The 14,212-nt window shown below is 40.5% G+C and overlaps 1 protein-coding gene across 1 annotated transcript in view; it reads right to left on the bottom strand.

The window, feature by feature from the left end:
* The window catches only part of PAPPA2 (pappalysin 2), a gene marked incomplete at both ends in the record, with an annotated part of 309,213 nt that overhangs the window by 146,773 nt on the left and 148,228 nt on the right, over window positions 1-14,212 (bottom strand). Inside the window, 3 exons of the mRNA XM_082613770.1 lie at window positions 6,538-6,629; window positions 9,077-9,205; window positions 12,240-12,729. Of these exons, the coding sequence (XP_082469896.1) occupies window positions 6,538-6,629; window positions 9,077-9,205; window positions 12,240-12,729 (711 nt within the window). The remainder of the gene's footprint in view (window positions 1-6,537; window positions 6,630-9,076; window positions 9,206-12,239; window positions 12,730-14,212) is intronic.

Here is a 14,212-nt window from a genome sequence, read left to right on the forward strand (position 1 = left end):
GCCTGCGCATCCGGAGCCTGTGCTCCGCAACGGGAGAGGCCACAACAGTGAGAGGCCCGCATACCGCAAAAAGAAAAAAAAAAAAAAAAAAAAAAACAACCATGTGAGGTATGTATTTTTTGTTTGTTTCATCAATAGACAAACTGAGTCTCCGTGATTGTGACTCGCCAAAGTTCCCTTGATGAAGAAGCAATATCGCTAGGCTCTGAGCCAGGCTTACACAAGGCAGGTTCAGGGGCTCTATCTAACTCCACACTGCCTCAAGCCAAGGCAGAAGGACTGTCTTCAAGAGCAAACGTGTGAGTAATGAATATGTGAGAAGAACCGTTGGGCTTGTAAAGCAAGCTGTATCCCCTGGACAAGTCCATACTTGCTCATAGGATAACTCCTACTAAGTGAACAGTCTGTACTAACCATAGATATGTAAAATAGCTTTCTTCAAATGTAAAAAGCTGAGATGCAGTTATAAAGCCATTTATTAAGTACTATTGCATTTTCTACCCATATTAGTGACATAATTCTAATTCCTCATTTCTACTTAAAATAATAGGACATGCAAATAAGATCAAGATTTAAAATATATCAACACGTAGGTACACACTCATCATCATCACTAAAATTAACTATTACTATACCATTCTTTTTATTTTAAATTCTTCACAGAAATACCACAAGACTGTTCCAGTAATTTTTCAGCTGCTCATCAATATGTAGTTACTAATTATTATCCTTAATAATTTCAAGTCTAAGACCCTTCTGTGGTAAATCTACCTCTACTTGCCAGGAATAAGCCACTATTCCTAGGACTTGGTTCTAAGCCTATTTTGGGTTTTAAACTCCTGCATTCCATTAAAGCCATGGTCTTTCTAAGTCACTCCCCTAAAACCAATATATGTGTATTTGGAATGACTTCTCCATGAGGATTCTAAATATGTATATACACACATGTGTGTATATATATATATGTATATATATGTATATTTTATATGTGTTTATATGTATGTGTAGTTTATATACACACATATACATATATGTGTACGTATAGTTTATATGTATGTACATATTTTATATACACATAAATGTATATATGAATATATGTTTATTTTTATAATATATATTTATCATGTACTTTTATAACATACATATGTATACACGTTTTGTTTTTCTATATAATCCAGTGACCGTTTCTCCTTGCTTCTTCTCTTTTTACTATGAAAAAAAAAATTTTTATTAGTTTCTGCTTTATAACAAAGTGAATCAGTTATACATATACATCTGTTCCCATATCCCTTCCCTCTTGCGTCTCCCTCCCTCCCATCCTCCCTATTCCACCCCTCCAGGCGGTCACAAAGCATGGAGCTGATCTCCCTGTGCTACGCGGCTGCTTCCCACTAGCGATCTACCTTACGTTTGGTAGTGTATATATGTCCATGCCTCTCTTTCGCTTTGTCACAGCTTACCCTTCCCCCTCCCCATATCCTCAACTCCATGCTCAAGTAGGTCTGTGTCTTTATTCCTGTCTTACCCCTACGTTCTTCATGACATTCTTTTTCTTAAATTCCATATATATGTGTTAGCATACGGTATTTGTCTTTCTCTTTCTGACTTATTTCACTCTGTAAGACAGACTCTAGGTCTATCCACCTCATTACAAATAGCTCAATTTCGTTTCTTTTTATGGCTGAGTAATATTCCATTGTATATATGTGCCACAACTTCTTTATCCATTCATCTGATGATGGACACTTGGGTTGTTTCCATCTCAGGGCTATTGTAAATAGAGCTGCAATGAACATTTTGGTACATGTCTCTTTTTGAATTATGGTTTTCTCAGGGTATATGCCCAGTAGTGGGATTGCTGGGTCATATGGTAGTTCTATTTGTAGTTTTTTAAGGAACCTCCATACTGTTCTCCATAGTGGCTGTACCAATTCACATTCCCACCAACAGTGCAAGAGTGTTCCCTTTTCTCCACACCCTCTCCAGCATTTATTGTTTCTAGATTTTTTGATGATGGCCATTCTGACTGGTGTGAGATGATATCTCATTGTAGTTTTGATTTGCATTTCTCTAATGATTAATGATGTTGAGCATTCTTTCATGTGTTTGTTGGCAGTCTGTATATCTTTTTTGGAGAAATGTCTATTTAGGTCTTCTGCCCATTTTTGGATTGGGTTGTTTGTTTTTTTGCTATTGAGCTGCATGAGCTGCTTATAAATTTTGGAGATTAATCCTTTGTCAGTTGCTTCATTTGCAAATATTTTCTCCCCTTCTGAGGGTTCTCTTTTGGTCTTGTTTATGGTTTCCTTTACCGTGCAAAAGTTTTGAAGTTTCATTAGGTCCCATTTGTTTATTTTTGTTTTTAATTCCATTTCTCTAGGAGGTGGGTCAAAAAGGATCTTGCTGTGATTTATGTCATAGAGTGTTCTGCCTATGTTTTCCTCTAAGAGTTTGACAGTGTCTGGCCTTACATTTAGGTCTTTAATCCATTTTGAGCTTATTTTTGTGTATGGTGTTAGGGAATGATCTAATCTCATACTTTTACATGTCCCTGTCCAGTTTTCCCAGCACCACTTATTGAAGAGGCTGTCCTTTCTCCACTGTACATTCCTGCCTCCTTTATCAAATATAAGTTGACCATATGTGCGTGGGTTTATCTCTGGGCTTTCTATCCTGTTCCATTGATCTATCTTTCTGTTTTTGTGCCAGTACCACACTGTCTTGATTACTGTAGCTTTGTAGTATAGTCCGAAGTCAGGGAGCCTGATTCCTCCAGCTCCGTTTTTCATTCTCAAGATTGCTTTGGCTATTTGGGGTGTTTTGTTTTTCCATACAAATTTTGAATTTTTTTGTTCTAGTTCTGTGAAAAATGCCAGTGGTAGTTTGATAGGGATTGCACTGAATCTGTAGATTGCTTTGGGTAGTAGAGTCATCTTCACAATACTGATTCTTCCAATCCAGGAACATGGTATATCTCTCCATCTATTTGTATCATTTTTAATTTCTTTCATCAGTGTCTTATAGTTTTCTGCATAGAGGTCTTTTGTCTCCTTAGGTAGGTTTATTCCTAGATATTTTATTCTTTTTGTTGCAGTGGTAAATGGGAGTGTTTTCTTGATTTCACTTTCAGGTTTTTCATCATTAGTGTACAGGAATGCCAGAGATTTCTGTGCATTAATTTTGTATCCTGCTACTTTACCAAATTCATTGATTAGCTCTAGTAGTTTTCTGGTAGCATCTTTAGGATTCTCTATGTGTAGTATCATGTCATCTGCAAACAGTGACAGCTTTATTTCTTCTTTTCCAATTTGGATTCCTTTTATTTCCTTTTCTTCCCTGATTGCTGTGGCTAAAACTTCCAAAACTATGTTGAATAAGAGTGGTGAGAGTGGGCAGCCTTGTCTTGTTCCTGATCTTAATGGAAATGGTTTCAGTTTTTCACCATTGAGGACGATGTTGGCTGTGGGTTTGTCATATATAGCCTTTATTATGTTGAGGAAAGTTCCCTCTATGACTACTTTCTGGAGGGTTTTTATCATAAATGGGTGTTGAATTTTGTCCAAAGCTTTCTCTGCTTCTATTGAGATGACCATATGGTTTTCCTCCTTCAATTTGTTAATATGGTGTATCACGTTGATTGATTTCCATATATTGAAGAATCCTTGCGTTCCTGGAATAAACCCCACTTGATCATGGTGTATGATCCTTTTAATGTGCTGTTGGATTCTGTTTGCTAGTATTTTGTTGAGGATTTTTGCATCTATGTTCATCAGTGATATTGGCCTGTAGTTTTCTTTCTTTGTGACATTCTTGTCTGGTTTTGGTATCAGGGTGATGGTGGCCTCGTAGAATGAGTTTGGGAGTGCTCCTCCCTCTGCTCTATTTTGGAAGAGTTTGAGAAGGATAGGTGTTAGCTCTTCTCTAAATGTTTGATAGAATTCGCCTGTGAAGCCATCTGGTCCCGGGCTTTTGTTTGTTGGAAGATTTTTAATCACAGTTTCAATTTCAGTGCTTGTGATTGGTCTGTTCATATTTTCTATTTCTTCCTGATTCAGTCTTGGCAGGTTGTGCATTTCTAAGAATTTGTCCATTTCTTCCAGGTTGTCCATTTTATTGGCATAGAGTTGCTTGTAGTAATCTCTCATGATCTTTTGTATTTCTGCAGTGTCAGCTGTTACTTCTCCTTTTTCATTTCTAATTCTATTGATTTGGGTCTTCCTTTTTTTCTTGATGAGTCTGGCTAATGGTTTATCAATTTTGTTTACCTTCTCCAAGAATCAGCTTTTCGTTTTATTGATCTTTGCTATCGTTTCCTTCATTTCTTTTTCATTTATTTCTTATCTGATTTTTATGATTTCTTTCCTTCTGCTAACTTTGGGTGTTTTTTGTTCTTCTTCTATGAAAATTTTTGCCTCTGTTTCTTCAAATCCATAAAAAATAGCAGACCACTTTTACAACACATTTCACAATGGTTCCTTCAAAATTAATCTTTTGAGAAATAATGGAATAGAACTACATCCTTAGCATACTATGAGCATATTACTCACTGAAACAAATGTCTAACTGTGGAATAGATCATTTTAACTTTGCCCTGTAAAGTTAAAATAATTTAGCTATAGTCTTCCAGGAGTTGGAGGGTAAAGAAATATGAGCCAAATTTAATGGAATCAAATGTGATAGAAACAAAGTAAGGTTTGCTTTTAAGTTAAATGAGACTTGAGCTGCACTGATGAAGGCAGTGTGTGTGTGTGTGTGTGTGTGTGTGTGTGTGTGTGTGTGTGTGTGTGAGAGAGATGAGCCCACTATGTGCTACCAGAAAGAAATGATGCAAACAGAGGTGGCATTAACAAATACTTGTGTACAGAAGAGGGGAGGTAATCGGTTCAGTGTATTCTGCACAGCTAGACCACAACTGGAGTATTGAATTCCTTTCTGGGCATTGACCACATGAAGCATGCCAGGTTAGGGTAAATAGGAAAGGGTCTGGAAACCTAATCACATGAGGGGATGTTTGGATTGGAAAGGAGAATAATGGGGAGGCATTTCAAATATCTGAATGGTAGTCAAATAAAACTGGAAAAAAATTTATCCTCTATAGTTTCATAGCAAGGAAAAAGCACTTGATTAAGAATTAGGAAAGCTGAGTTCCAGTGCTGGCTCTGCAGAGACCTCATTGTATGCCTGTGGATGAGTCACTAAAATGCTCTGAGTCGCAGTTTCCAAACCAGAAAAGGGGAAAAGAATTTTATAACAGATAATGCTACTTTTAAACAGAATGGTCTCTTTCAAGGTGCATAGTTTACTGCTAAATGCATGTAAGCAAAAGCTAGAGAACCATCTCTCAAGAACTGATAGATTTCTATAAGGGAAGGAAGCTGGACACAGGAAAGGATAAGGGTCTCTATTAGACTTGTGGTATATGGTGGGCACTGAACATGTTTTGTTAGACGGATGGATGTAAAACTACTAAGGTTTTATAATTTTTTATTCTGCTCTGGAGAGCAGGGGCATTTGTGTGTTCTGTCTAGTATTTAATACCTTAATAAATTCTACCTAATTATAATCATACCTGACTTTATCTTGAGATTTAGAAACATTAGAATATTTTTAAATGCACTGCTTTTTAAAGTAATTTGATGAGTATATTGCACAGAATCACTGCAATGTGTGCATAAGGGAATGGAAAAATAATCTACAAAGAAGCCTGTTGATGGTTTTAATCAGAATTGGGAGAAGTGTTCTAGAGGGCCTTCCTGTGTATCAAGAGACTAGAGTCAAAGCCACCTAGTAATAATTTATTTCCAGTGATTCACCAGGATTAAGAAATGTTATGACCCTCTGCCATTCTTCATGATCTTATCTATTAAACACAGACACCAAGAGATATCTTGTACTCCCTTTGGCTTAAAACGTACCCTACCCTAATTTTTATGTAGAATCTGTGGGATTGTGCTACTTGGCTGACAGTCTGACATAAGACATGAGGACCCAAGAGCAATCCTTGGTAACATTAATCTAAGAGGCAGGGTGACCTAGTGGTTTAACATGTAGACTCTAGAGCTTTGCTTCCTTAGTTCAAATCCTGATGTCATCACTTCTAGCTGTATAAGAGAAAGCAAGTTATTTAAGCTCTCTGTGTCTCCGTTTAGTCTCTTCATTTTTTTTTTTTTTGTGGTACGCAGGCCTCTCACTGTTGTGGCCTCTCCCATTGCAGAGCACAGGCTCCGGACGTGCAGGCTCAGCGGCCATGGGTCACAGGCCCAGCCGCTCCACGGCATGTGGGATCTTCCTGGACCGGGGCACGAACCCATGTCCCCTGCATCGGCAGGCGGACTCTCAACCACTGCCCCACCAGGGAAGCCCTCCTCATATTTATTGTAGGGATTAAATGGGAAAATATATGTGAAACAATTAGTGCCAGGCACACAATAGACACATCAAATGTTATTGTTATTATCAGTAAGAGCTCACAAAAATAAGACACAGAGACCCCTCCAAAAATAGGACATAAGCCTAGGTAGGTGTTTCTAAACTCACCTACACAGTTGAAACCTTCCTCTAGTTCACATGCCCTTGAGCAGCCATCTCCACTCAAAAGGTCTCCATCATCACACTCTTCGCCCAGGCTCCTAAAAGGTAAAAGTGTACATTCTTATATACATACATACATAAAATGATTCTTTTTGTTTGGTTACCATCACTTCAAGTTCTTAAAACTCCTTATATGTATTTAAAAATGCAAGCTGGAGAGAAGTAGGAGCTAAGAGAATGCTTTTACAGGAAAAGTAGCTCATGGTTCAGACACATTAGGAGATCCACCAGGGGTCCTGCCAGTGTTTCCGGAAGATGATCTTACACTAGAAAAGACCTATCAACCTCATAATGAGGGGAATCCTAAAAGTAGTTAGCTGATCTAGTGAGGAGGAAACCTGCCCATCTACGTGTGGCTTTGTTTTCTATCCATTTTCTTACTGACAAGTGATATCCAAAGTGACAACTTTTAGCTTCTAGTAAAAATTTATTAAACTAGAATCTGAGGATGACTTCTTGGGGATCTGTGATTCCACCAGAATGAATCTACACGTTTCTGCGTTTTAAACAGTGGATTAAATGATTTGTACAGCTCCTTCCTGCTTTATGTGTAATGGAGTGCCTCTAGCTGAGACAAAGCTGCAATTCAGAGATATCTTCTCATTGGATGGCAGAACTAAGTATGACTGTTTACAGAGAGGGAATACAGGCAGAGTTTAAAGGAACATTTTGATAAAGAGCCTTGTGAGGCCCAGTAGCCAAGCAGGTGTTGCTACAGGTGAAGCTGTTTCAAAGCCCAGGCTAGAATGTGTAATATCAGATTAGGAAGAGGGCCCTTGCCTCTTTCTGCCCGAGCTCTGCAGGCAGATGTGGCACAATAGGGCATGAGAAACTCCATCGGAGGGCTGCTGTAGGAGACACTACGACATAAAGCCAAGTAGTTTGTTCAAGAAGGACTCTGTCTGGGTAGTAATGGCAATCTAGTCCTGCAGACACCTTAACTAGTGGGGAGCAGACTTAAAATGCGGCAGCCAGGGAGAACGTCAACAACAGCCAGATTTGCTCTGTGCATATGTGAGGCATCCCCAGGGAGATATTTAATTGAGATGGAGGAGGAGGAGGGGCAAGCTGAGACTGAGTAAGGCAGAAGGTGGCAGCAAACTAGCAAGGTTTGGCTATTAAAGTGACCTCAGTCACTTGATACAGTTCTGAGGTCTGTGAACATTTGGTGTTTATATTTCTATGAAAAGGAGTAGACTTACAGTAAAGCTTAGAAATCTTAGAAGATTGAAGATAAACAATATTTAGTAATTACTAAACAATGGGATGAAACCCCAAGAAAGGCTACAGATTGCTTTCTATTAGGTCTTCGAGATATAAGATACTGGGAACTCCCTGTCGGTCCAATGGTTAAGACTCGGTGCTTTCATTGCCATGGGCCCTAGTTCAATCCCTGTTTGGGGAACTAAGATCCCACGAGCCGTGCAGTGTGGCCAAAAAAAAAAAAAAAGGTGTAAGGTACTTTTCCTTGATCTGGGACATTAAAAATAAGTCATCTTGGGCTTCCCTGGTGGCTCAGTGGTTGAGAGTCCGCCTGCCAATTCAGGGGACGCGGGTTCGTGCCCCGGTCCAGGAAGATCCCACATGCCGTGGAGCGGCTGGGCCTGTGACCCATGGCCACTGCGCCTGCGCATCCGGAGCCTGTGCTCCACAACGGGAGAGGCCACAACAGTGAGAGGCCCGCGTACCACAAAAAAAAAAAAAAAAAAGGTCATCTTATTAGGATGCAGGATCTAAGACAAATCACAGTGGCTAGTCTTCTAATCTCTTACTCCCAGCAGCTTTATATAAGTAACATATTAGGTTAGATAAGCATTCAGAACAGGTTAATATAGGGTGATCACTGGGACATGGAAGTATTCAGTGCTAAATTCCGGCAAGTCCCAGGCAACCCAGAATGAATTAGTCCTCTAGATTGATGTCGCTAAAGGGTAAGGGAAAAATGAATATGGCATGTTAAGAAATCAAAGAAGTGGTTCCATTTATGGAATAGCTGGAAATTACATTACAATCAGATCTTCCAGGGATCAAATGAGCAAGTGAAGCTCAGAAAGCTATACTGATTTTCCTCAGGTCACACAGCTCATTAGTAGTACAAGACAGGCAGCTGATCCAAAAGCTATCCTCACATCCTCCTTCAGCATCGTTTGGCAAGTAACCTTCTCCACCATGAATTCCTGCCCTGAATCACTGTCCAGCAGTTGTTCTCTGAAACCTGAAGAGGGTCCCCACAGAATCAACCCCAATATCTATGACTGGGGTGAGCTCTAAATAAAAGTGGGCCCATCCTTAACTAGGTAGAGATGTGACTGACCACTCAAGATATCTACTAGGTCCTAGATTTTGTTTAATACTTGAATCACATAGTGCCCTGCCCCTTACATTTCCCAAACCAGTCAAGCTGAAACTTGAGGCTAACCCTCCTTGTCCAAGCAGGGCAGGGCATCCTCCCTCACACAATACCAGGCATACAGTATGTCCTCACCTTGCAACCTTCCCATCTCCACAGTAAGGAGCTCCATGGATGTGGCTCAGAGGAGGCGAAGCTTCTCCCAGTTCTGCTCCAGCTGCAGCTTGAACTTGGTACCGATACATCTGCCCAGGTGTGACCTCCCTGTGGAAACCAATGGGCTGTAACTACCATATCCAGGAAGTGGGGCACCCCCTGGGTCCCTTTCAGATGGTTTGCAGGAGTTTAAAATAAGTATTACAGGGAATATAAATGTTAAACATATGCCACATTGTTTGAAACAAAGATCAGGGCATATAGTCTTACAGAACAGCAGAATGTTTGGAACCATATTCAGTTCTGTATTCCCAGTACATTCCACATAGTGAATGTACAACCAATGCTTGCTGAATTAAAACTGAACTCACAGTCCTACGCAATCTAAGAGGACGGTATTTCGAGTGTATCTTTACCATGTTACATACACACACACAGAAAACCACCAACTATTGAAAACCTAGTCTTCTGTATCATTCAAGTAGTCATAGAAACTGAAGATGAAAGTTTCAGAGTTTGGTCTCAGCAAGGCCCTTCTTGGGTCTGTGAATCAGAGTTTTCTTGTCTCTCAAGAGAATTCGTGTCTTGAGGAGGCAGAATGCTTACGAGGAAAAGCCACCCTGTCCTAGAAGGAGGTGAGAACACCTTCCATCATCATGTGGATGCAAGAAATTCCACAACTGGAAATGCATTAAATGACTCCCCACCTCCAAACCTCCAAAATACATATAAACCAGGAATGGAGTTTTATCAGTTGACACTAGAGGTGGAAGGAGTTTATCTGATTCTATCTAGAGCCCAAGTGCACTGATCAAGTGGAGAACGTGAGAGACTGAACATTTGCAAGGGGGAAGGGACTCAAGAGGGAGGTTGCTGGTTCCAAAGACAAATTCTGCCCTCAACTTAATTTGTGTCCAGTGCCTGCCCTAATTGGAAAAGTACCACTAAAGTCAAGCTAGGATGGGAGTGACTCAGGAGAACAGGATCTCAAAGGGCTGTTGGGGCTGCCGTAAGTGGTGCCCACAGATCTCCTGCCAAGACCCTCTCTTCTTTAACACACTCTTCGACTCAACCACAAAGCCTCTACTCTTTCGCTTGATGCTGCAACCAGCAAACAGGAAATGTCGTGGGGTTTCAAAAACACCTTTAAACACCTCTGTACTGGCTCTTAGTTATTTTAGTAGGAAAGACACATAAATATGAAAGACATAAATTTCCAAATTTCTGTAGGGAAGCACACCTCATCAGAGCACCAGATATTTCAAAAGCAAAACCAGTTTTATATCCTAATCAATTCTGATGGCTTCCCTTTCGCAGGGTGGTTTCTGTCTGACTTCTCATCCAGCCATGCATAAAAGTCTCATAGTGCTCTGTGGCTGGGAAAGGATTGGAAGGAAGTGTCAGGATATGTTTACGCTTCTTGGGGAGAAAACTCAGCAGCAGGTAGCCCCGACCTTCAATGAGCTGAGTTTGTAAAAGGTAATGGGTTACTAAGGAAAGGGAACCAAAATGAGACTCAGTCAGAAAATTGGATTTTAATCTTGAGCTTGCCACTTACGAGCTCTGTTCAACCAAATTAAAGTTAAGACTTAGTTCTCTCATCTATAAAATGGGACATTATTGACCTTAAAGGTTGTGTGTACGTGTGTGTGTGTGCACGCATGCATGCGTGTATATCAAGTTAGATAACAAGTATCATTTTAACTGCCTTACTAAAGAAACCCCCCAAAAATATATTTTTTCTTTTCAAATCCACCCCATGATCTATCTTCCTATTTTGCATGAGCTTTTTGACCATTTCACTGTCTTCTAGTTCTAATTCATAGAGCTAATATGAGAGGGAAAATGTAGTAAAATTCAAGGTGAACATTTTTCTCTACTCTTTTGTAGCTGTGACAGACTGAAAAATGGCCACAAATTCTTCCCATCCCAGATGCATGCCTTTCTGTGATGTGACTTTACTGTTTCTCTCATCAAGAAATAGAATTGATTTTGCCACCCGCAGAATCTGGAATTGACTGTGACCTGCTTTGGCTAGTGGAATGATGTCATGAGTAATATAAGCAGAGGCTTGAAAAATGTGAGTGTTTGGGGACTTGCCATCCCTGCTTCTGGAAAGCCTTCCAACAGCATGAGAACAAGCCCAGGCAAAGCCTCCTAGTGAAGGAGAGACAATGGGGAAAGAGAACTTCATCCTCCCAGCCGTGCCAATGTCTTAGCTGAGCCTCCAATGCGTGCATGAGGTCACCTGGGGCCACCTAGTCCTGGCCAGGCGGGTCCAGGTGAGTACACATAGCCAACCCATAGAACCATGAGAAATAGTGTTTGTTGTTTTAATCCACTATGTTTTGTGATGATTTCTAATGCAGTGAAAACTAACCAATATAGAACCTTTGATAAAACTTTTGTTTTACCCTGAGTTCTGCCCTCAGGGCAGCCTCTGAGGAAAATTATGAGGTGAGGAAAATTTGCCTTTAGAGATACCAGCCTCCTGCTCTATAGACATTGAACTCTTTAAGCCAATGATCTTATCTTAGTCTGTGTCCCCACCACTGAGCACACAGTGCCAGGAGCATTTAAGAACTCACTAAATGTAGAAAGAACAGAAGAAAGAGAAAGAGGAGGGTTGGAAAAGAAGGAAAGAGGGAGGGAGGGAGGAAAGAAAAATGAAGGAGTCATGAAAGTAGAGTATAGTGTCTGCAGGACCCTTGGCTTCTCTGCTTAGCTGTAGAAGAGGTGACTGTAACCTTTGAATGGTACAGGAGCTGTGGCAGATTTAAAAGTTATTTAAAAGCAAGGATCTAAAATCAAATTGTGTTACCAGATAGGAGTATCTGACTCTGATCAACTTATTTATGGCAATTAATACTTTCAGTCCAACTGAAACATATCAAATACTAACCTCTTTTTTCCATAATCATAAAGATGGCATCATCAGTCAGAACACCTGCTTGCCCCTTCTGGGAAATACTTCTGTTCATCTCAGAGACGCCACTTTAGGATAAAACCCCTTCTGAGAGTCTGAACATTTCTCCAAATAAGGGCATATCATAATATTAAAAAATGGAGAAAAAGGAAGCCAAACCCACTCCCAAAGCCTCAGGAAGCCCCGTGGTTTAGAAAGCCCTACTGCCCAACTCACACGTCTGTGAATTTCCTGTGAGGATGTGTCACCACCATGGGCAAGCCACTGGCAAATGGGGGTTCACGGAGGACCTGGTACCTCACGGGCCTGCAGCCAGAACACAAGGGACTGTGGGGCTGAGAAGTCAGGAGCGCTGCATCAATCTCCATCCGCTCATCAAAGGTGTAGACTTTCACCCCCAAGACTTTTCCATCAACGTGCAGTTTGATAGTGAGTGGGGTGTCACAGAAAGTGTCGAAGGGGCCTAGGTGCACGGACTCCTGGTGTTCCAGCAAGATCTCTGTGTCAAAAAGCGCCTGGGAGGAGTCCATGGAGAGGTAGGTGACCCATAGGGTGAGAGTGTCAGCTTGGACTGGGTGCTGGAAGAGCAGCTCCAGGCTACAGCCTTCTGCAGGGCAGGGGACCGTCATGTTCATGTGGTACAGGTGGAGCTCAGGACTCCAGGCCTGCAAGCTTGGCTCACAAGGTTGATCCACGTCTGGAGGCCCTGAGGGAGATGAGCAGAAAGACAGACGCATCAGGAATCACCATTAAAAGTCTGAAAATGAGTCGCCCCTATCAAGGGCCAGAAGAAAGAATGAAGCAGAAGAGAACTTTGAGCAAATTCTTAGAGAAGCTGGTCAGCTTAGTAGGTTAGACCTTAAGTATTACTGAAGACAGAGGTGTAACAATTCAAAAGTACTATGCTCCAAATCACCACTTCCTGGTGCCTTTTAACAAGAGAAATCCAGCATGGCATTCAGAATGGAGTGACCCAGAGCCTAGGTGGAAACATGAGGCCGATACAGGTAAGGTAAATCGTGTCCTTAAAGAATCCTTGAGCAGAAGAGAATTATTTGTACTTAGTTTACTAATAATTTATGATAAATTAATGCTTCTAAAGCCCTGTTTTACTTACTAATCAGGCCAATGTTTGTTTCAGGCTCTTGCTACAATGTTTACTTAGGCTTTTCACAAAACTTCTTTGATACCCTAAGATCATACCTTAGCAATCCTTCCAATGGACTGTTAGCCAAACTTTAAAACCATACAATGAAACTTCCCTTTTAGTTCAAATATATGTAAGCCAGTAGAGCACTACACAGAGGAAATTGCAGGCAGGAAAAAGAAACACTATTCTTGAGTGGGAAAAAATGGGAGATTCAGTAGCCAAGTAAAAATATAATGGTGAAACATCAAATATCACAAACATAAAGTCAGCTCTGTGGAAATAATCTATACAAGGCGGTTTCTCCTATGAGGGGAATTGAAAGAAAACTTCTAGATTAGGAAGCAGTAGTTAGGCTGTAATTGGTGCTGTGCATTAGCTGTGTGACTGTGGCCAGTTTATCTAAGCCTCAATTTCCTCATTTGTAAAATAAGCACCATTTAACCTCTGCCTTACTAGATCAGTGTAGAAGATCTATACAGTGTTCCTTAGAAATATTTGCAAACTACATTTGCAAAAATAGAATGACTTAGCCCTTCAGGATTTGGAAAATAATGTTCCAAAGCCCAAAGGAAATAAGTTCAAATGTGTGTGTGTGTTACATCTTATGATCCCTATTGTTTCTTCCCTGTATTGTGAATCCATTCATTTATTAATACAATAAAAATTGACTGTGTACCTCTTTCGCACCTAGCACAAATCTAGGTATCAGAGATAGAGTAGTGAACAAGAGAGACAAAAGTCTTGACCACATATATCTTACCATAGGGTGATAGGTACAACAATAAATAAAGAGGCATCAGTATAATAATGTCATCTCTGAAGAAAAATAAAGGAGGATAAAGGACTAGAGAATAATGGTGTGAGGCTGGGGGCTATTTTAGATCAGGGAGACAGGGAAGTTCTCTCCAAGAAGATGATATTAAGCAGGGAATATGTCTGGTTCAGTTTTCTATTCCTCATAGCATTCAGAATGTAGTTGGTGGTCAATAAGTGTCCATTAAGTGTCATTAAATACATTTTGATCATATCTGCAAATATA

This window comes from Mesoplodon mirus, assembly GCF_964341445.2.
Source record: "Mesoplodon mirus genome assembly, chromosome: 3".
Lineage (NCBI taxonomy): Eukaryota > Metazoa > Chordata > Mammalia > Artiodactyla > Ziphiidae > Mesoplodon > Mesoplodon mirus.